The 20383-nt window shown below is 45.6% G+C and overlaps 1 protein-coding gene across 2 annotated transcripts in view; it reads left to right on the top strand.

Moving 5' to 3' along the window:
• The first annotated feature begins 1493 nt into the window (after positions 1-1493).
• Positions 1494-20383, top strand: part of Mark1 (microtubule affinity regulating kinase 1) — a 105939-nt gene continuing 87049 nt past the window's right edge. Inside the window, exon 1 of one of the 2 annotated variants that reach the window (XM_032915680.1) lies at positions 1494-1681. In XM_032915680.1, the coding sequence (XP_032771571.1) occupies positions 1631-1681 (51 nt within the window). In that variant the 5' untranslated portion in view covers positions 1494-1630. The remainder of the gene's footprint in view (positions 1682-20383) is intronic. The other variant, XM_032915679.1, reaches the window with a different exon arrangement.

The following is a 20383-nucleotide window of genomic DNA, read 5'->3' as shown; positions in this document are numbered from 1 at the left end:
CAGATACAGTTGCAACACAGGGGACTTCTGTATTCGTGGGGCTGCTGAGGGCACAGCCTGCAGCTGATGAGGAAGTACAAACTCATGCTTCAGTACATCTTGGTGAACCCCGATTTCTGAAGGACCCTAAAAGTGTGGCAGTCCTGGGGGCACACCATAATTCATATATATATATATATATATATATATATATGTATATGTATATATATATATATATGTTTCCCCTCTAGATATGGGTTTGCTATTTTTAGGTTCTTCTGGCCCATGTTTTAAGGGTCAAGTGTTAAGTTTTCAGAAACAACTTTTAATGAGTCAGGATAAAAACCATCTGGCGCAGGATTTCTTCCTTCAAATGGATGCATTTAGGACAGAGGAAGAATTTCCCATCATCTCAAAATTCCCATTAGAGGTTGAAGGAAGAAAAGGAATAGGGAGATAGTCAAGTTTTATCCTAGAGGTCAAGTGTGCAAAACATCAGACTAAGAATGACAGCATGGCATCGGGACAAACATGCACTGGACCTAGGGTGGCAGGTGGATGGAAGGGCAAAGCAGCCTTTTGGAAGGAACAGTTCCGGACCGACCAGAGGCAGTCTTCTCCCTGAATAAGCTGGCCTAAGTGACACTTCCTTGTATCCCAGGAAGTGACGATCAGCCAATGTAGACATCAAGTCTCACCCACTCAGGGATGCTGTGGGGTGCGGGGATCCCTCTTCCACATGCTTTCTGGGCCAGCTCCTTGCGCGAGGCTTTTGTGCCTTTTGTCCACCCCTGACCGTGAACAACACCTCAGGGAAGAATGATGTTGAAAGAAGGCTCAAGGAAAACCGGGAATTAAACCAGAGGAGAATTTAAGGATGGGCCAAGTGCAGAGTAGGATGCTACCCAATGCTTCCCTCCAGGGAAACAAATAAAATACATAAAAAGGAGGAAGGAGGGGATCCTTATGTATTCGCACGAACCCCATGTGTCCCCAGTGCTGGTTTAAAAAGCCATACAAGAATCAACATCAAATCGCAGGGCGCCGGAGGTTCTGAGGGGACAGCCAGATCCGCGGGTGGGGCGAGCCACTAATGAAATCCGGCCGGGCGGCGGGCGGAGGCGGCCCCGCATCCCTAATGAGGGAATGAATGGAGAGGCCCCTCGGCTGGCGCCCGCCCACCCGGCGGCGGCCGCCAAGAGCCTCGGGGTGCTGCGTGCCGCGCCCGCCGCTCCGCGCGCACCGGCTCGGGCCGCGGAGGGCTCCGGCTGAGCGCGGCGGGGACGGCGCGGAGCGGCGCGCGGGCTCGGGGCCGCGGGGCCCGGGCGCGGATGCGGCAGCGGCGGCGGCGACGGCGGCGGCGGCGGCGCTCACCTGAGGCGGCGCGCGGGAGGCGCTGTCAGGGCTGCGCTCGCCGGGCGCCGCGCTGAGGCAGCTCCCGGGCGCCCGCCCTCCAGTCAGCCCGCCGCGGCCCTCCGCGCCCGACCGGCGTCCCGCAGCTTGGTCCCCGCGTCCTCGCCCGCCTTCCCGCCCGCGGCCTGCGGAGCCGCGCGCTCCCCGGCGCGGCCTGCTCGCGCGCGCCCGCCCTCGCCGAAGCCCTCCTCGGCCCGCGACCCGCCGGACCCCTGGCCCGACCCGCCGCCCGCGCAAGATGTCGGCGCGGACGCCATTGCCCACGGTGAACGAGCGGGACACGGAGAACGTGAGTACCCCTCTATCCCCGAGCCTCCAGCGCGGCCACCTGGGCGAGCCCGGCCTGACCCCCTCCACGTCCTTTCCGTCCCCACATCGGGGAACCGGAGGCGGCCCTCTGCTCCGAGTGGGTCCTGCCTGAGGGGATGCGGGAGGTGATGGAGGGCAGAGGGTGGGCTCCAGGGTGTCTCCGGGATCGTCCCCCCAAGCCCCCACCCGAGTGAATGGATGCTTGCTTGGGGACAACCCACGAGCCAGCCGAACCTCTTACACCTCGGCTGTCCTGGGATCTTTCAGCCCTTTGCTTTTCTGGATTTTCCAGTCCTTTGCAAACATACACCCCACCCCACCCCCGCATTGCCCCATGACTTTGCTTTTTGTAACATCAGGTCCACACTGGGGGCGCACGGGCACCTTAGGGATAAAGAGGGCAGTGAAGTAGGGGTGTGTGTGTGTGTGTGCGTGTGTGTGTGACTTTATGTCACTATAATACTCTCAGTGAAGAGTGGAAGATTTCACTTACAGCTTCTGTAGCCCAAGGTGAGAAAGAAAAGGTTTAAGAGCCCCAGGGAGCCAACTGGCTTCTCTTCTTCAGGCCAGTGTTCATGACTCAGGGACAGGTTTTAAGTACTTTCTCCTCTTGGAGTGTCACAAGGCATTTATCTTTGAAGGGAGGATTTTTCTGTGTCTGATCAAATAGCCCTCCGGAGCTTCTTTGTTTAGTTTTGTTCCGTTTAGTTGTTGTTTTTTTGTTTTTGTTTTTGTTTTTGTTTTGTTTTGTTTTAAATCAAGATTGAGATGTTCGCTCGAGGTATTTGGACTCTAACAAACCAAGAGAAAGGCCAATTGTAATTTCATCTTCTGAAACGGACGATTGTGTTCACGTGTGTGCGGGTTCCTTTGCAGGAAAGGTGGCTTTCTGTCACTGTTGTTCTTAAAATCGTCGGTGACCTGCATAGGGGCCGGGAGGCTCCAGAGGGTCTGGTCTGATTGCTGACAAGTTTTAAGGAGCTGGGGGGTGGGGGGTTCTAGGTTTTGCTTGGCCGACCAGAGCTCTCTGGCTGTCTACTTCCCTCCTCAGTCCTTCAGTGCTTAATGTACCAGTGACTTCATAGGGACTATAAAGTAAAAACACTCAAGTGCTTTGGTGTTGTGAGACAAAAGAGAGGGAGAGACAGGCAGGCTCACTTTTTGAAGGGGCAAATGAGGCATAAACATGGTGTGCTTTCTAGAGAGTAGGGTGCACGTTTAATATATTTATCTGAAGGGAAAAGAACAGAATTCTACAGAGACCATTGTTAGAAGCACTAGGAAGTTGTTCCAGTGTGCTTTGTCCTCTCCTTCGTCCTATACTTAAAATGATGAAGGCACCAGAAGTCACCGTCGTCCGTATTGCTCAATTTGCACCATGACTGTGGCCTCAGAGGTGAAATGGCTGCATAATTTTCACTGAAAGGTTAAAGGAGGTTGGAGGTAAAAGGCAAAGAATCAGGTGGCAGTTGATTTTTAAAGGTAAAGAATTATTTTTTTTTTAAAGCAAACCAAAATCCTGTCATTTAAGAGTGACAATGAAGAGTCAAGCAAACGATGACCTCTGTTTTAGGATCAGAATTCTGTGTGCTGACCTAGTGTGGAGAAGCCCCGTTGCTCATGTCCTGGGTTTTGACTACTCTACCTCGTTGTGTGGACAGGGTTCTTTACACAGAAAGGAGATGGCTTTATAGAAATATGCAGCAAGGAATTGTACCACACGCAGCATCACATGTAAGAACAAAAGAGCAGAAGGGCATTTTAAAGCTAGGCAGTCAGAGTATAAATTTTGTTGTACCTTCCGAGGACGGCTGTGCCGGGTAAAGTCATCTGCTTTGTTTCTGAGCATGTTCTTTCAGAGCCTCTGCGTGGTCTTGTTTCTACCCTGGTACAACATAACCGTCCCCCCATTTAGCTTACTCTATCTACTTCCTAATTATCTCCTCATTGCCGTGGAAAATGCCTACTCTGCTATGGCTGCTAATTAATCAATGAGTATGCACTTAACTCTGATTTTGACCTGGAAGGGGACGCAGAAGTGCTTTAGTAGACAAGGCCTCACCCCACTCAGGGCTGACGGGAGACATAAATGCAGTCCCAAGTAGGGTGCATTAGAAGACTGAGTGTAGCTAGGGCTAAATTGGCTTTATAAGTGTTCCAGGTGTTTATCGGAGAGGCCACCCCTGGAGGCTGTTAAATGACCACTGGAGTCTTAAATGGCATTATCGGTGTTCCCTACCTCCTCCCATCAGCAAAACGGAGTATCAAGCTTGCTGGTCAGTGCATGAATTACTGCCAGCATGGTAGGCCGAAGGTACATTTGCTTGTAATCATACAGGACATTTTAAAGTATATCCACACAAAAATATTCACATATTTTTAAAATATTTATGAAAAAAAAATGTTTACTTCATATGACTTTTAGGTCTTTTTTTTTTTTTGTAAAGACAGTAGCCAAAAACACTATTACTCTTAGAAATTAAAATAAATATAGTGATTAAAAAATGTTATTTGCAGGTAATATAAACATTTCTTAACCATTATACACACACACACACACACACACATATATATATATATATATATATATATATATATATAATACCATAAAATTCCAAGAAGAAATGTGTGACCTGATGTCTCCTCTACCACTGTGTAGAGCAGAGAGTTGTTCTTTGAGAACATTCAGTGGGATCTTCCAGGAGTATCCTTAGATAAAAGTTTGTGTGTGCCTTGTTGATAGGCCTCAACTGATTAAATATAACAGGAAACAGTGGTTAGCTTTTAGGGCAGTAAACACTTTGTAGTGAAGAAGAGACACGTTACAAAGAATAGAATCTCTGTAAAATGGGTTTGACTTTGGGTTGTAAAGTTACTCTACTCTTAAAAAAAAAAAAAAAAGAACATGCTTGAAAAACTTGTTTTCTTCTCTTCTTTTTTTTATTGTCAAGCTATTCTTGAATAATGCCAGTATGGATGTAGGAGCTATACTAAAACATATTACTAAATGTGTCTCTTTCTTCAGTGAAACAATTTTGTAAGTGTTTTTGGAAAACCTTTGCTGACACTCCTGCTGGTGGGTCAGCAGTGCCCTGACTGATTTTCTCTGTTGAAAGACAATGCTGTGTTCCTTCTTAGAGATCATCATGAAGGAAGTCAATGTGATTATTTCTTGAGTTGTCTTAAAATTATAAATCTGGTTAGATTCAAAAGCCTTTAATAAACCTCTGACTGGTATATCTTTCCGTAGACTGGAAATTCATGTGGCAACTGTAACAAGCTGGTACAGTAATTTTGTTACAGTAACTTCGGTGGCCAGCCTGGTGGTCATTAGGTGTAGATGGAAAAACAAATGCCTGTACCTTCCCCTTGGCTCTGCTCCCTGCATGAGTCCTAGTACCTGTTGTGTGGCAGTGCACTTGCTGTCTGGTCTGTCTCCTGTGTTGTCCTTGCCTGGCTCAGTGACTAGTGTGCGTAAGAGATCAGTGCTGTGACATTCCCTCTTGAATCAGTCATTTATCATCAGAGCACATGTGTGATGTATGCAAAGATAACCATTACATAGGGGTTGGGGATTTAGCTCAGTGGTAGAGCGCTTGCCTAGGAAGCGCAAGGCCCTGGTTCGGTCCCCAGCTCCAAAAAAAAGAACCAAAAAAAAAAAAAAAAAAAAAAGGGGGGGGGGGTTTTGGCCCAGGGGAAGAGCGCTTGCCTAGCGAGCGCAAGGCCCTGGGTTCGGTCCCCAGCTCCAAAAAAAAAAAAAAAGAACCAAAAAAAAAAAGACAAAAGATAACCATTACATAGACCACCCAAGGCTGAAGGTTCAGAGAGTCAGGTGACCTGCCCAAGGTCACACTAGACTTCTGAACTCTTAAACTGTTGCTCCGCTCTGGCTGTTGCTTCTAGGAGGTGGTTTATTTGGTTTGGGCTTAGAGATTTAAAATGAACACACATGTACCTTAGTAGAGGAAGAACAGGATATGCTTTTATTCACTACTTCTGGTCCCTTGCTGCTCAGTCTCCTGGAGTCCCTGCCCTTTCCCCCTTATCAAATACTTACAAATACTTTGTGGCTTGACTTGCTGACATTTAACAAGACCCCTGAGATGACTGCTTTTGTATGTAGCTGAGCCTTGGTGAATGCAAGAAGTCCAGGTTCCGGACCTCCAGAGTGGGTGTCCAGACATTCCACTGGGGAAGGAAATAGTAACAGTGTCATTTCTCTGATCTTGCTACTATTAATCAATCCGCTCAGTTTGTTTTGTTTGCATTTATTTGCCTGTCAGGGGGAGTGCCATGGGCATGCACGTGGAGCTCAAGGACAACTTTCAGGAATTGGTTCTTTCGCTCCACTGTGTGAGTTAGTCCCAGAGATTAGATTGTCAGTATTGGTGGTAACTGTGGTTACCGGACCCTTAGCAGCTTCTTGTGTTTTCCGAAAGCCTCCATGTGCAGAATTAGGTATTTTATAAATAATTTCTCAGGTGATGATCCTCATTACTTGTGTCCCGCCTGAGGATTTCCTTTGGAGCTCACTTTCTTTTTCCTGATGAGCATCCTTGGATGTTCTTTTGGTGAGGCTGGGCATGGCAGCATGAGCTTGTAATCCCAGCGCTCAGGGTGCTGAGGCAGGAGAAGCCCGAGTGTGAGCCTACCTAGGTTAAGACTGCCTCAAAAGGAGGATGAGCCTACCTAGATTAAGACCCTGCCTCAAAAGGAGGAAAGAGTTCTTTCGGTTAGTGATAACCTCTTGTGATTTTGTTTTGTCAAGATGGGGTCTTTCTATGTAGCTCTGGCTGTCCAGAAACTCTTTATGTAGACCAGGCTGGCCTTGGGCTAACAGAGATCCACCTGCATCTGTTTCCTGAGTGCTGGAGTTAAAGCATGTGCCACTAAGCCTTGTTTGTAAGTTTTGTTTAAATAGGAAAATGGTTTGCCTTTCTTACTGAAAGACAGTTTTCCTCAGACTATAACTCTAGATTGTTGGTTTAATTTCTTTAGGAAGGGGTCAGAAAATAGCATCCCAATTGTCTATTGATCACACTGCTTCTGATAGAAATCATCTGATAACTGGCAGGCTATGTTTTGTGCCTTTTTAAAAATTAAGCTATAATTAGGGAGCGATAGGCATGTGTGTATATGTATATAACAACAATCAAAAAAAGGCCGTGTGTGTGTGTGTGTGTGTGTGTGTGTGTGTGTGTGTGTGTGTGTGTGTGAATATATAACTACTACTCTACTCTTTCAGTCCATTTTGTGTTGTTTGTATCTATATGATTCAGGGCTGGCCTCTTGGTATTGAATACCAATAGGGGGGCTCTTCCGTGGGGAATAGGCCTCTCCCTCTCTCAGCATTCCTTAGTTGTCTGTAGTCCTTGTTTAGGGTTGGGGCCTTGAGAGATTCCCCCTTCCACATTAGCATCTCTGTTGGTATCTGTCTCTTTGAGGTCCTCTCTTCTGGTGTTGGAGTTTCACTGTGGTGTGCTTAGGTGTTTGCTCTTTGCATTTATGAATTCATGTTTCCGTAACTTCTGGGTGCCTCTCAACTATTATATATTTATCACTGTCTTCCTTCTGGTCCCCTTGTGTTTTCCTTGTTTATACTCGGTCGGCTTACGGTAGACCTTGGCTCTCCGAGATCTCTCACATCTTCGTTTTTCTTACTAGTCCGTTGTTTTTCTAAGTGATGAGTCCTGACTTTCATCAGTTTGGAAATGTGTCCACTGTGGTTTCTGTGCGTCTTGGCTTAGCCCTTTTCTCTCTACCCTCCCTGATACTCGGTTAGCTATGCTAAACTTTGACTCGGCCCTCCACCGTCTTAGCCCTGACTCATGTTTTTCTTCTCCTGCCTCACTGTTTCTTCCTAGTACAGTCTGCAGTGCAGTCACTCTGTAATGTTTAGCTGTGTCTGTCTTCAGTTGCATTTAAACCCATCTGTTGACTTATTTGTGTTTAAAAATTACCTTTTGTTGGAGAGATCTGCTTCTGTGAGTCTGTAGGTCTGTAGTATAGCATTGTTACCTGTGAACAGTGTGTCAGAGCAAATCCCTAGTCATTTTATGTTGCACAGCTGAAACTTCGCACCTCCTCGCCAGCGACTGCCTCCTCTGCCTCCTTCCAGTCCCTGGCAAACACCAATGTTGCTTTGATGACTTTAACTGCTTTGCTCTTACACATGGAGTCACGTAGTACTTACCATTTTGAGATCGTATTTCATTTTTCACGGTGTCCATAAGCTTCATTTGTGTTTCAATGTATAACAAGATGCATTTCTTTTTATGAGTTTCGGTTGTGCGTATACAGTGTACTTTATTTATCCGGTGTCCTCTTGGTGCATATTTAGTTTGTTTCTACCACTAGAGTAAAGGTTTCAAGAAACATTGGAATGAAAGTATCCCTTGGAGATCTTAATTCGTTCTCTTTCATAAATACCAAGAAGTGGAGTTGTCGGTCACATGCTGTTATAAGCTTAACTTGCAAAGGAACTTCTAGACACTCCAACTCTTTACGTCTTCAACAACGGTGCACAGGTTCTGTTTTCTCCGTTTCAACTCGGAATTCTGGCAACTCTTGTTATTTCGGTTCTGACAGTGACAGCCCTGGGTACGGATGTAGCTCGTTGTACTTACTTAGCATGTGCACAGCCTCAGAACTACAGACAAGCGAGCAAACAAGCAAACAAACATTGCTCAATGGTAGCCACCCTGACCAGTGATACTCAGTTGGGATTCTGATGTTTTCTTTATGGTTAACAATGTTGAGCCTGGTTTTTGTTTTGGTTTTTTGTTTGTTTGTTTGTTTTATACCTGTTGGCCATTTGTTTATAGTCTTTGGGAAAATATCGAGTAAGCCCCGTGTACAGTCTTAAATCAGGCTATTTTCCTATTTGCCATTGCAATGCCATTGGATTTCCCAGTATGGTGTTTGGATAGTGTTTCCAGGTGAGGTGTGTGGCTGCAGATACTACTGTCCCCCATTCGATAGGTCCTCCTCTATCTTCTCTTCTCTATTCTCTTCCTCTTTATCCACGTGTGCTTTGGCTGTCTGAGCTGCAGCCACACCCAGTCAGTCATTGCTAAGCCTGTGTCATGAGGCTTTCTTCCGACACGTCTCCAGGAGTCCCACAGCTTGAGTGTTGTGGCTAAACCTTCAGTCTATCCCGAACCTTTTTTATGTCTGTTTGTAGGGCGACAGTGGAGGTTTGCTGTGTGGTTGTTGATTGTGTGGGAGACTCCGAGTCCTTTATGAGTCTGAGCATGGCTCTCTGTGTCTACAGATCATGCAGTTGAGCTTGGATAGGGATTACAATGATCTGTAGATCTGTAGACTATGGACGTCTTGACAGTATTAATTTTTCTAATCTACAAACATGGGTTGCCTTTCCTTTTTTCTGTTTCTTTAATTTCTTTCAGCAATATGTTGCTTCTTTGGTTCTTTATTCCAAAATATTTCATTGTTTTGGTATTTTAAAAATTGTCTATTTTTTCCAGATAGTTTCTTGGTTTCTTGTTAGTGATAAACACACATCTAAGTGTGTGTGTGTGTGTGTGTGTGTGTGTGTGTGTGTGTGTGTGTGTGTGTGTTGAGTTTGGATCCTGGAAGGCTTTTGGATTTGTATATTAAGTTTAACAGGTTATTTCAGGACATATGTGGGGTTTGCATATAAGATTGTCTTATCTAAAAACATAATTTTGCTCCTCCCTTCCTATTTGAACACTTTCTTTCTTTTTTGTTTAAGAATTCCAGAACTGTGTTGAATAGAAGTAGTGAGAATGGTCATTTGCCGTTGTTCTGATCTTAGGAAAAATGTTTGTTCCATTCTGCCATTAACTGTGATGTGAACCGTGGGCTTTTCATGAGTGGTCTATACTACATTGATACAGTTTCCATTAACTGTGATGTGAACCGTGGGCTTTTCATGAGTGGTCTATACTACATTGATACAGTTTCCTTTCTCCCACTTTGTTGAGTGTTGTACTGCATCTTGCCCAATGTAAATGTCAGCATATAAAATCTGTATCAATGGAAATTATCACAGAGTTTAATTTTCCTTGCATTGCTGTGGTGTATATTACGCTGACTTTGTATCTCAGGTGTGACTATGAAGATGATCCTTTTGGCACACTACTGATTTGTATTTGGTGTTTTCATTCTTGTTTTGAGAACTTTGTGTCTGTCTACATTCACTAGGCACATTGACCTGTGGCTGGTTGGCGCGCGCTCTCTCTCTCTCTCTCTCTCTCTCTCTCTCTCTCTCTCTCTCTCTCTCTCTGATTTATTTATTTATTTCATATATGTGATTACACTGTAGCTGTCTTCAGACACATCAGAAGAGGGCATCAGATCCCATTACAGATGGGTGTGAGCCACCATGTGGTTGCTGGGATTTGACCTCAGGACCTGTGGAAGAGCAGTATTCCTAACCACTGAGTCATCTCTCCAGCCCAGCTCTCTCTTCTTACAATAACTTATAATACCTTGTTTTTGGTGTCAATGTAATGCTGGATTCATAAATGAGTTAGGAAGTACTTTCTCCCCTTCAAATTTAGGAGAGCTCAGAAGGACAGGTGCTGAGGGTGTAAATGGTCGCTGACATCGGCAGCGAAGCATCTGCGCTTGGCCTTTCTTTGCTGGAAGGTTTCTGACCGCTGATTCACTCTTTTTCTAGTTGTAGCTCTGTTTAGATTTTCTACGTCTCCATGATAGAGTAGTTGTAGATTTATTTGAGTTCTCTAGAGGAATGGGTTTAACTTCAACAAACTTGTGTGTTTTACAGTTTTACTTATGCCCTTTACTTCTGTTACATGCATTCAGAGCTGGGAAAAAGACGTGGTATAGCAGTCTTAAGTTTGTGCTTTGGTGTTTGTGTGTGTTAGAATGTGATTTGTCATGAAGAGTGTTCTGTGCATAATGAATGAATGGTGGCCGCTGTTGGATATGCTCTTTTTTTTTTTTTTTTTTTTTGGAGACAGTGTTTCCCATTTAGCCCAGGCTAATTTTGAACTTTTAAACCTACAACCTTAACCTCCCAGTTGTTAGGATTATACATGGGTCCCACCCTATCAGGGGGGGATGCTTTTGATCTGTCTGTCCATTTGGTCTGTGATGCTGTTCAGGTCATCATTTCCTTGTAGATCTTCTGTCTGAATGCTGTATCCATTACTGCATGCAGAATATTGCAATCTGTCACTGCCGTGTTGCTGTCTGGTTTTGTCTCTGGCGCTGTCAGTGTTTACTTTATACACTGAGGTCTTCTGCTGTTGGGCACATATAGAGTTGTAATCGTCGGGTCTTCTTTATGTGGTTGTTCTGCCATTATGCGATGTCCTTTTTTGTCTCTTATGGCAGGTTTTTACATTTAAGTTCCATCTCATCTGATATAAATACAGCCACCCAGTTCTCTTTCAGTCACTGCTCTAGTGGGAGATCTTTCTCCATCCTCTGACTTTCAGCCTGCAAGTTCTTAAAGGTAAAGCAGGCTCTTGCCAACGGCACTTAGTTGGATCCGTCTTTACTGAAGTGTTTGATCCTTTGCATAGCGTAGTAACGATTGGTGCTATTTTAAATTGTTTTGTTAGACCTGTTTGCCCTTTCTCTGTTGTTCTCTTCCTGTGTGCTTCATTAATTTTCACAGAGACATCCGCAGTATACCACATTCTCTTAGCATCTGAGCCCAGTCCTCCAGCCGTCTCCGTCAGAGCGTTGACCCACGGACATCCCAGTCTTCCCTTTCCTCATCCGCTTAATTTTAATCTCATTGAAGATTTTCCTTAAAGTACTCTGTCTTTGTAATAGTCTTTTAGTCCTTGCTTATTTTTTATGATTTCATCTTAGTAAACATTTTATATGCAGGCATTTACATTCCGTTTCTGGAAATTCTGTCACCTGAAGCTCCTGGACATTTATTAGTCATCCGTACCCATGAATGTCGTCACTCTGGCGATTTTGTTTCTGGTTTGTTTTTGATCTATTGTTTGGTTCTTGTTTTTGATTTTCTTGTTGTTCTTCTGTCTCCTTTTTTGATGACAAATTTCTGTTTGCCTAATTTTATCTGTGTGAAACTTGGAGGTTGAAGGATGACTTCCTGCAGAGAGGCCTGTATCTGCTCCTGTGGGAACCTGTTGACCAGGGTCTCTCTTGTTCATCAAGGAGTTCGACCCCAGGGCAATTCTGTCTTCTGTGGTTACTTTCTGTGCTGGTCTGTCTATCTTTGTTTCTTTTTTAAATGTTTGTTTGTTTTTATTTTGCCTTTAGAGGTTTCTTTTTCTTCCAGTTTCACAACGCATTAAAAGTATGCATTTCCAGTTCCCCCAGGAGCCTCCACACTGTGTTGCCTCTTCTACAGAGAAAGAAGCCAGGAATGAGGTTTTTGGAAAAGTTTCATGTGATTTTTATGAACCTAAAATGTGTCGTTTCTGAGACACTTCTATTGCATACTTAAAAATATATACAATTATTATTTCTAAGTCTTTTATTTCAAAATTTTAAATTTAATGTGTTCTTTTGACAATTTCATGCATGTGTATGGTGCATCCTAGTCACTCTTGCTTCCTGCCCTCTCGAATCTCCCTCCTGCCCGGTCAACTCCCCTTCTCCCTACAGAAACCTTTTTCCATATTGAAGTCATTTTGTGTGGCAATTCAAGAGTTTTAACTAGGCCTGCCGTGTTTGTAATTATTATTAATCATTCCATTCGTTTACTTCTCAAGTGATATCCCACTTCCTGGTTACCCCTCCACAAGCCCCCCATTCCACAACTTCCCTCTCCTTTGTGGGCATCAGACCTCCACAGAACCAAGGGCCTCCCTCCCATTGATGTCAGGCAAGGCCATCCTCTGCTACTCTGTATCTGGAGCGGCGAATCCCTCCCTGTACACTCCTTGGTTGGTGGTCTAGTCCCTGGGAGCACTGGGTGGTCTGGCCAGCCGATGTTGTTCTTCCTATGGGGTTGTAATCCCCCTGTAGTCCTCCAGTCCTTCTGCCAGCTCCCCCACCAGGGTCCCTGAGCTCTGATGGTTGGCTCCAAGCCTCCACCTCTGCATTGGTCAGTTGTTGGCAGAACCTCCCAAGGAGCAGTCAGTCATACCAGGTTCCTGTCAGCCACTGTCTTTTGGCAAGGACTACAGGGTCGGGTTTGATGTCTGCAGACAGGAAGGATCCCCAGGTAGGACAGCCTAGGGCTGCATTTGTGACCATGGGTTTAGAACTATACTACAGAGCTTATGGGCTTACCAATGGGACGTAACAGAAGACCGTGACTTACCTCTTCCAGACCTTGCCAATAGTGTAGCCAATAGTTTAGCAGAGAAGGATAGGGCCAGCTGAGCCCGTTCCCTACCCATAGCTGACTGCTGGCAGGGCCAGCCTTGACACAGTGTGGTGATTGTAGTGGCTATGTCTAGAACATGGCATTTCACAGCCCTTCTTCCTATCGTCTGGTCCTTACATTGTCTCTGCTTCCTCTGTCTTTTCCTGAGCCTTAGAGATGGTGGTTTGTCATTTCTAAAATCATAATTGAGTCTTGCAAACCATTTGTTTTAGTCATTAAATGATTGACTTTCAAACATTGCTGTTTGTCATCAGGAGGGTAGAAGTTCACTACCAGAACTTTCGCTGGCATTTAGCATCGGTAGACTATTAAAATCTGAATATCATAATGAATTAAGTATGATTAAATAAAGTGGCCTACTAAACCCACTTCTGTAAGGTGCTTTCTCGTTGAAATCAGGTATTGCCAGAAAGTGAGCTTGCAGCTTTCTGCCCTTTCAGTTGTCTTCTGTGTTATGAAAGCTAGATCACACCTAGAGTCGTTTAATTGTGTACTGTCTCCATTGTTTGCTCACCACAGAAAAGCTTGCCCCATAGAAGCTGGGGCGCTCGGATGCTTTTACACTTTGTTTTAGTGTACTGCTTCCTAGTGTATATACTCTGTAAGGGACTTCATATGTAGTGTACTGCTTCCTAGTGCGTATACCCTGTAAGGGACTTCATATGTAGTACTGCTTCCTAGTGTGCATAGTCTGTAAGGGACTTCATATGTAGTACTGCTTCCTAGTGTGCATACCCTGTAAGGGACTTCATATGTAGTTTGTAAGTCACTGTTGTTATGCAAGTCCTAACTAGACAGTTTAGTTTGGAGGCCCTTGAGCTAAAGTTTAGAGGTTATGCTGTAACCATTGTCAGAGTTTAGCCTTGCTCTAGGCTTGCCTGTGGTCAAGCTCTCTTCCTAATTAAAATGGGGCTGCATACCTCTGTTGCTTCTGCATGTTTCCTAAATTAATATTCTCTATAGTTCTATATAAATGATTTGATGAACCAAAGTCCATTTTCATGTATTACCAGTATGATGAGTTTGTGAGGGGGAGATGTTCCTAATTCACATCCTAATCTCCTAGCACCCGCCATGTGTTCTTCGAGCTTTTCTAGTCTAAGGCCTGGGGAGACTCTGCCCAGCTCTCCTGCTGCAGGCACCCAGTCAGAAGCACTGGTAGAGAGGCAAACACGACGACTGTCCTTTCATAAGCAGTGACAGCAGTAGAGAGGACCAGGCTACTGTCTGGTACGGAGGTTACACAGGAGCTGCACGAGGCACCTGGAGCTCCCAGATCAAAGGGGTTAAGGAAGAACCCACATTTTTGCCTCCATTTTCCCAGCTTTATATGGCTAGCCACAGAAGACTGGACACAACATGGAAATAAAAGACCCAAAACAGCCAAACAGTAGGCGAGCCCCACTGTGCCCTTGGTGCCTTGGCCATCTTATCAACTTAGTAAGGAGTAAACAGCCTGGGCACTGTCCGGTATCTTCATGACCTGCTGGTAAAGGCTATGGTGACAGGGTTAGCATGGCTGCCTTCCTCCTGGGGTCAGAGGTGCAGCTTTTCACTGCCTGAAAGAGGTTTTCTTCTGTGGCCTTTTCTATTCACTTCATCATAATTGAAAATGGTTTGGAGACAAAGGCAATGAAACCGGAGCCCTGCTCTGGAGCTCCTCAGCCCAGAGGGAGCAGGACAGGGCAAACAAGCGGCAGTAGAAAGTTACAGCTCCCTGTCAGCTGACGGGAGAATGGGAAACAAAGGCTGCTGGAGAAGATGGAGGAGGACTCCCTTGCCCAGCTGCTGTGTGGAAGTCACACTGGTGAGGAGGAGGCAGAGCCTTAAGTATTTCGAGAGGGAGAGGATGGACAGAGAGTAGAGGGCCCAGAGCAAGAACTAGTTCAGGGGCCACCCAACCCTGGGGAGGCTTTAGTTGAAGGTCAGCTTCATTAGACTTGTAGACTTGGAGCCTTAGTGCCATGAGCACCACAGACTTGAAAGCCAGCAGACTGCTCTGTCGCTGCCCGTGGAAAACTTTTAGCACCACCGTTTTCTTTTTTCACAGAGATCCTTTTGACACTGAGAAGCAGGCTTGGGGAAGAGTCAGTGTCCGTGACAGCTTGACCATGGTAGTTGGGCCTCTCCAAGCTACCTCAGCTAGGTCTTCTGTGTCTGCCCTGTACTTGCTGCTCAGTCTTAGCACGGGACCTCACTGGGACATTAGTGGGACACTGCTCCGGACCTGACGGAGTAGTGTGTCCTTTCCTTTGCTGTCTCTGTAGTTTTAGTCACCTTCCATCCCTCAACCCTCCATGCTCCTGTTGATCACAGCCTTTCTTCCACATTATAGTATGACAGTAATCTTTGAAGAAAGTCGTCCTCATCGTCTTTTCCTTTTAAAACATTATTTCTTTTATTTCTGAGATTATAATGCAATCTTGCAATTTCCCTTTCCCTGTGCCCTCTTCGGGCCTTCCCACACGCCCCTCCTCCCACACGCCCCTCCTCCCACACGCCCCTCCTACCACACGCCCCTCCTACCACACACCCCTCCTACCACACGCCCCTCCTACCACACGCCCCTCCTACCACACGCCCCTCCTACCACACGCCCCTCCTACCACACGCCCCTCCTACCACACACCCCTCCTTGCCGTCTCTCAAACCCAAGGACTCTTTTTCGTTAATTGCTGTTAAATGCACATGTGTAGGTACATTCTTAAATGTAATCTGCATGGTGTTACTTGAATGTATGTTTTCAAGGCTGACCATTTGGCTATTGGATAAGCCATGGGTCTGCTCTTCCCTGGGGAAGGTTAGTTTCAGAAACGTAAGAATCAAATACATTTTCCTTTGCCGTTAGTCAACAGATGATTCCCATTTCATAACGAAATCCCAAATAGGTCTCACTGTGGCGGTGTGTATCAGGAGGGAGGTTAGAGAAGCCCTAGCCACCCTCTGTTGCAGTAGGAGTGAAAATGGATAGATGCTACACTATACGTTCCCACTCCTCGTGCTCCGGCTGTTTCTCTGCCAGCCGCTTCCACACACTGTCCCCTTGGTAGGTTGTTACCATGCCTGACACACACACCACATTCTGCGGTTGTTCTAGTGTGGCACCACGCCACGCTAGCCCCAGGCATTCTATAGCCTTCCAGAACTGAGACAGGTTGTCTCTCTGCCCGCCGGGAACTTTGCTCACAACCCCTGTAGCCCAATAAAATCAAACTCCAGAAACTTGTAGTTTAACAATTAGATTTATATGTTAAATTCTCAATCCACAATACACCCACAGAATAAATTCCCTGCCAATTAATAAAGACAGAAACCGCCCACCTAGACAAGATAGAGTTGACCTAGTCCACCTGGTCTGGATCATCCTGCTACGTCGGCTCCATCTTGATTTTTCGCTTCTCTTCCTCCTCTCTCCTTCCTAGACTTTTCCCCGCCTACCCTTCCTTCTCATCCAATGATAGGCTTTGCCTCATCCAGGACCTGCCTTGCTCATAATGACATCATCCTACAACCTTCAGTGCTCAGGAGGTAGTTTCTATAGACTTAAGGACCAACACAAGCTGATACAAAGGGGCTAAGACAGTGAGTTTAACCTTCCTAGTGCTGGGACCCTCTAATACAGTTCCTCATGTTATGGGGATCCCCAGCCATCAAATTATTTTTGTTGCTACTTCATAAATGTAATTTTGCTACTGTTATGAATTGTAATGTAAGTATCTGTGTTTTCTGATGGTCTTAGGCAATCCCTGTGAAAGGGTTGGTTGGGAACCACTAGGCTAGGAAGGGTTAACACATGCTTAAGTTGGTGACATGCTGTCAGCCTGAGGAGGAAGATTGTTCACCTGCTGCTTCCCTGAGTTAGATTTGTGTTTATAATGTTCTCTCTTATCTTCGGTTAATTTAAGAGTGGCACCATTGCTTTTCAAGGGCAGTTTCCCAGTCTGTTTTCAACAGTATGGCAAGAGAAATCAGAAAACTGAATTGCAAATGAATTACCAGCTAGTTTCTCTCCAGTAAGTCGTGTAACTTTTTCTCTTCAGGCTCTGACCTCTCATTTTGGTGCACACTTAGGAACTATCTCGCACCCTTCACAGAAATAGTGTTCAACTGAGTAGCAGTACTAATTCATGTCATTGGTCCATCCAGAATCTTTATTCATAACTACTTGAATACCACAGATTAGAGAGAAATGTATGTTCCAGCAGCCACTTGTTTATAGGTTAGTGATGGGGGTGGAGCCCGAGCCTCAGACATGCTGTGTCGGTGCTCTGTACTGAGCTACACCGTAGCCTCCAGTGGATTCTGAGCCACAGGACCTAAAAGACACCTAAGAGGGACACCTAAGAGGGGGTATTTGGGATACAGGCAGCTGCTTTGCCTTCCCATCTTCCCTCTTCTCCAGGAGAGGAGAAAAATCAAGATGGTGAAAGAACATGTCAAGAAGGAAGTTACGCATTCCCAGAACCCAGTCTTACTTGCCCTGGCTGATTCTACTGTGGACGCCATCTGTGACAGGCTTCCAAACTGAAGTGTGACTTTTGTGAGCTCGTTCTACATGTAACGATGTCCTCTTTGAGACCAAGACCTCAGGGTTGCCACATCAGTCAAGCAGTGGCAACCACAGTTTGCAGAACTGCCCTCTGCTCTAGAAACAGCCAGAATACACCAGGAAAATACCTTCTTTTCGCACATGCATGTGTGCTGGGTGCAAAATAGCTGTGCTGGGAATGCTTAGTAAATGCATGCAGTTAATATCTACGTGTTTTCTGGAAATGATGAAGGGTTTAAAACTCTAAGGTAGTGTCCCATAGACATTTTAAAATGTCTTTAATACAAGCAGGGTGACACCGTAGCAGTGCATGTGTCACAGCACAAATGTAGGGCAGAAAACAGTCTGTGGGGGGTGCTTCTCTCCCTCTGCCACTTGGGTCCTAGGGATGAAACTCAGGTCATCAGGGTTGTCAGTGGTGCCTTTACCATCTCCACCTCCCTAGACTCAATGCTTACCTTTAAGGTTCTGGTTATTATGATTTTTGTGTGTGAACTTCCAAGGCATACTGGATAGAGACCTCTCTCACTGTGTTCATGTGCATAATTAAAGTCACTAACTGAAATTCCAGGTCATTAAAAAATGATGTTCACATTGAATAATTACTGGACTTGGTAGTTGCTTAATGTAACTGATTTGAAGGTCCTAGAATAAAGTTTTGACCACTATAGTATTAACCAAATATAATGATTTAAAGATTTAAAAAAAAAAAACCTTCCAATTTCTGAGGTGAATCTGCTGTAACACTTTGGTACTGTGGGAATAAAACCATGAAGTTTGCAAAGGAATTGAACACCATATTTTTAGAATTAATTTAGGCAGATGCATTCATTTATCCTCTAGAGGCTCAGTTGTACAAACTTCACTGTCTCCTGGCAGGCTGTGGTGAGTGAAGACCTCCCAGAGGAGCGATTTGGCAAGTACAGGAGCAGCTGGGAGGGGAGAGCCTCTAAACTACAGATTCACCCTTGCTACTCCCTGATGTCGGCCTGCGGGCTGGTGCATGAGGAGGACCGGAGCAAATGGCTCTCAGTGATTCCTTGCTCTGAAAAAGCCAGGGCCCAGTAACCAGGAGAAGTCACTTCTTTATGCCACAGGCTGAAGGGGAATCAGAGAGCCTGTCTTCTGAAGGATTGTGGTCTCTGATTGAGCCTCTGTAAGCTGCAGCTGCTGCTGCTGGCTGTATTACGGTTACTACACTCTACCACACTGCACTGACAAAGGCTGGACGTATAAATATGCCAGGATTATACAGCGTCTTCCGTTTTCAAGAACTTTCTGGTTTTTGCATCTTGAGTTTATATTGCTTTGTACACCAACAGGACACTAAATTTATAGCGTGAGCTGTAACGCTCGGGTTTGCTGATGCTTCACTGACTATAAGAGAGCCAGAGTGAGCGAGCGGTCAGTGGCTGGAGCGGGGAACTCGAGCCTTCTATAGAGGAGAGTTGTGGAGTGCAAGGATGGCTTTGGTGGGAATGGGTGCACCCGTGTTGTTATGTGATGTTTAAGAGCCCACGCTTTATGGAGCAAACACCTCCGTATTTATTACCGTGTGACGATAAGGTGTGACTTTAGGGGTCTCCTTCCCTGAGGGTAAGGCGCATCCGACTGGATGGCCGTCGGTCTGTTAGGCTCATGTAACTGTTCAACCGTAAGTGCTCAGCACGGGGACCAGAGACTTGGAGAGCACCGGGACCGGAGACTTGGAGAGCACGGGGACCAGAGACTTGGAGAGAAGGGAAGGAGAATCGGTGGCGATGAGCAGACCGCCCTTCTGCCCCAGTCCTGTTTCTCCACACTTGCCTTTCCCCACACGTTCTTCATACAGACCGCGTTCATGATGGTTTGTTTATGTTCGGCCCAGAGAGTGGCATTATTAAAAGGTGTGGCCCTACTGGAGTGGGCGTGTCACTGTGGGTGTGGGCTTTAAGACCCTCCCCCTAGCTGCCTGGAAGTCAGTGTTCTAGCAGCCTTCAGATGAAGATGTAGAACTCTCAGCTCCTCCTGCACCATGCCTGCCTGGATGCTGCCATGCTCACACCTTGATGATAATGGACTGAACCTCTGAACCTGTAAGCCAGCCCCAGTTAAATGTTGTCCTATAAGAGCTGCCTCGGTCATGGCGTCTGCTCACAGCAGTAGAACCCTGAGACAGTGTTCCTCTGCTGAGTACACATGTGTTTGGATTTATCACTGCTCTAAGCATGCTTGCAGAATCCTACTGAGAAGTCCTTGACTTCACTGGACCCTCGTGCAAAAACAGGGAGCTGACGGGTTAAAGCTAATTTCAATAGTGTCACATGTATGCTAGAATCCAATGTTTTCCTCCTGCTTTGCTCTCTGAATCACTGTATTTGTATTTTTTTCTCCTTAGGAATTGTTAGTAGTAGCTTGATGAACAAGGCTTGGGGGCTATGGTGAGAAACTGTTCACTTGTGTTCCACGTGTAGCTTGCTTCTTAAACCAATACATTTCTCCTCTATTTTCTAAAAATAATGTTTGAAGAATCTGTTAATTAGGAAAGATTAATTTCATCTTAGTCAAGCTTATATAACAGCATAGTTGTGACACGTGGGAGTCTGACTTATATTAATGCATTGGAATTCAGAACTCATGAGGGCTTGGAGTGCTACAGAATAAAGTTTTCCCTGTGGGATCGTACATGCATGGTTGTGGGAGATGGTTAAGCATCCTGTGCACAACTGCTGCTTCACACGCGGGAATTAGGTGGCTAGAACTCGGGGCCAGGCGTCAGGAAGGCAGGATGAGCGAGGTGAGGGAGATTCAGTAGACATGGGGATCTG

This window comes from Rattus rattus, chromosome 10 (genome assembly GCF_011064425.1).
Source record: "Rattus rattus isolate New Zealand chromosome 10, Rrattus_CSIRO_v1, whole genome shotgun sequence".
Taxonomy (NCBI): Eukaryota; Metazoa; Chordata; class Mammalia; order Rodentia; family Muridae; genus Rattus; species Rattus rattus.
This window is presented reverse-complemented; position numbering and strand designations above follow the sequence as displayed.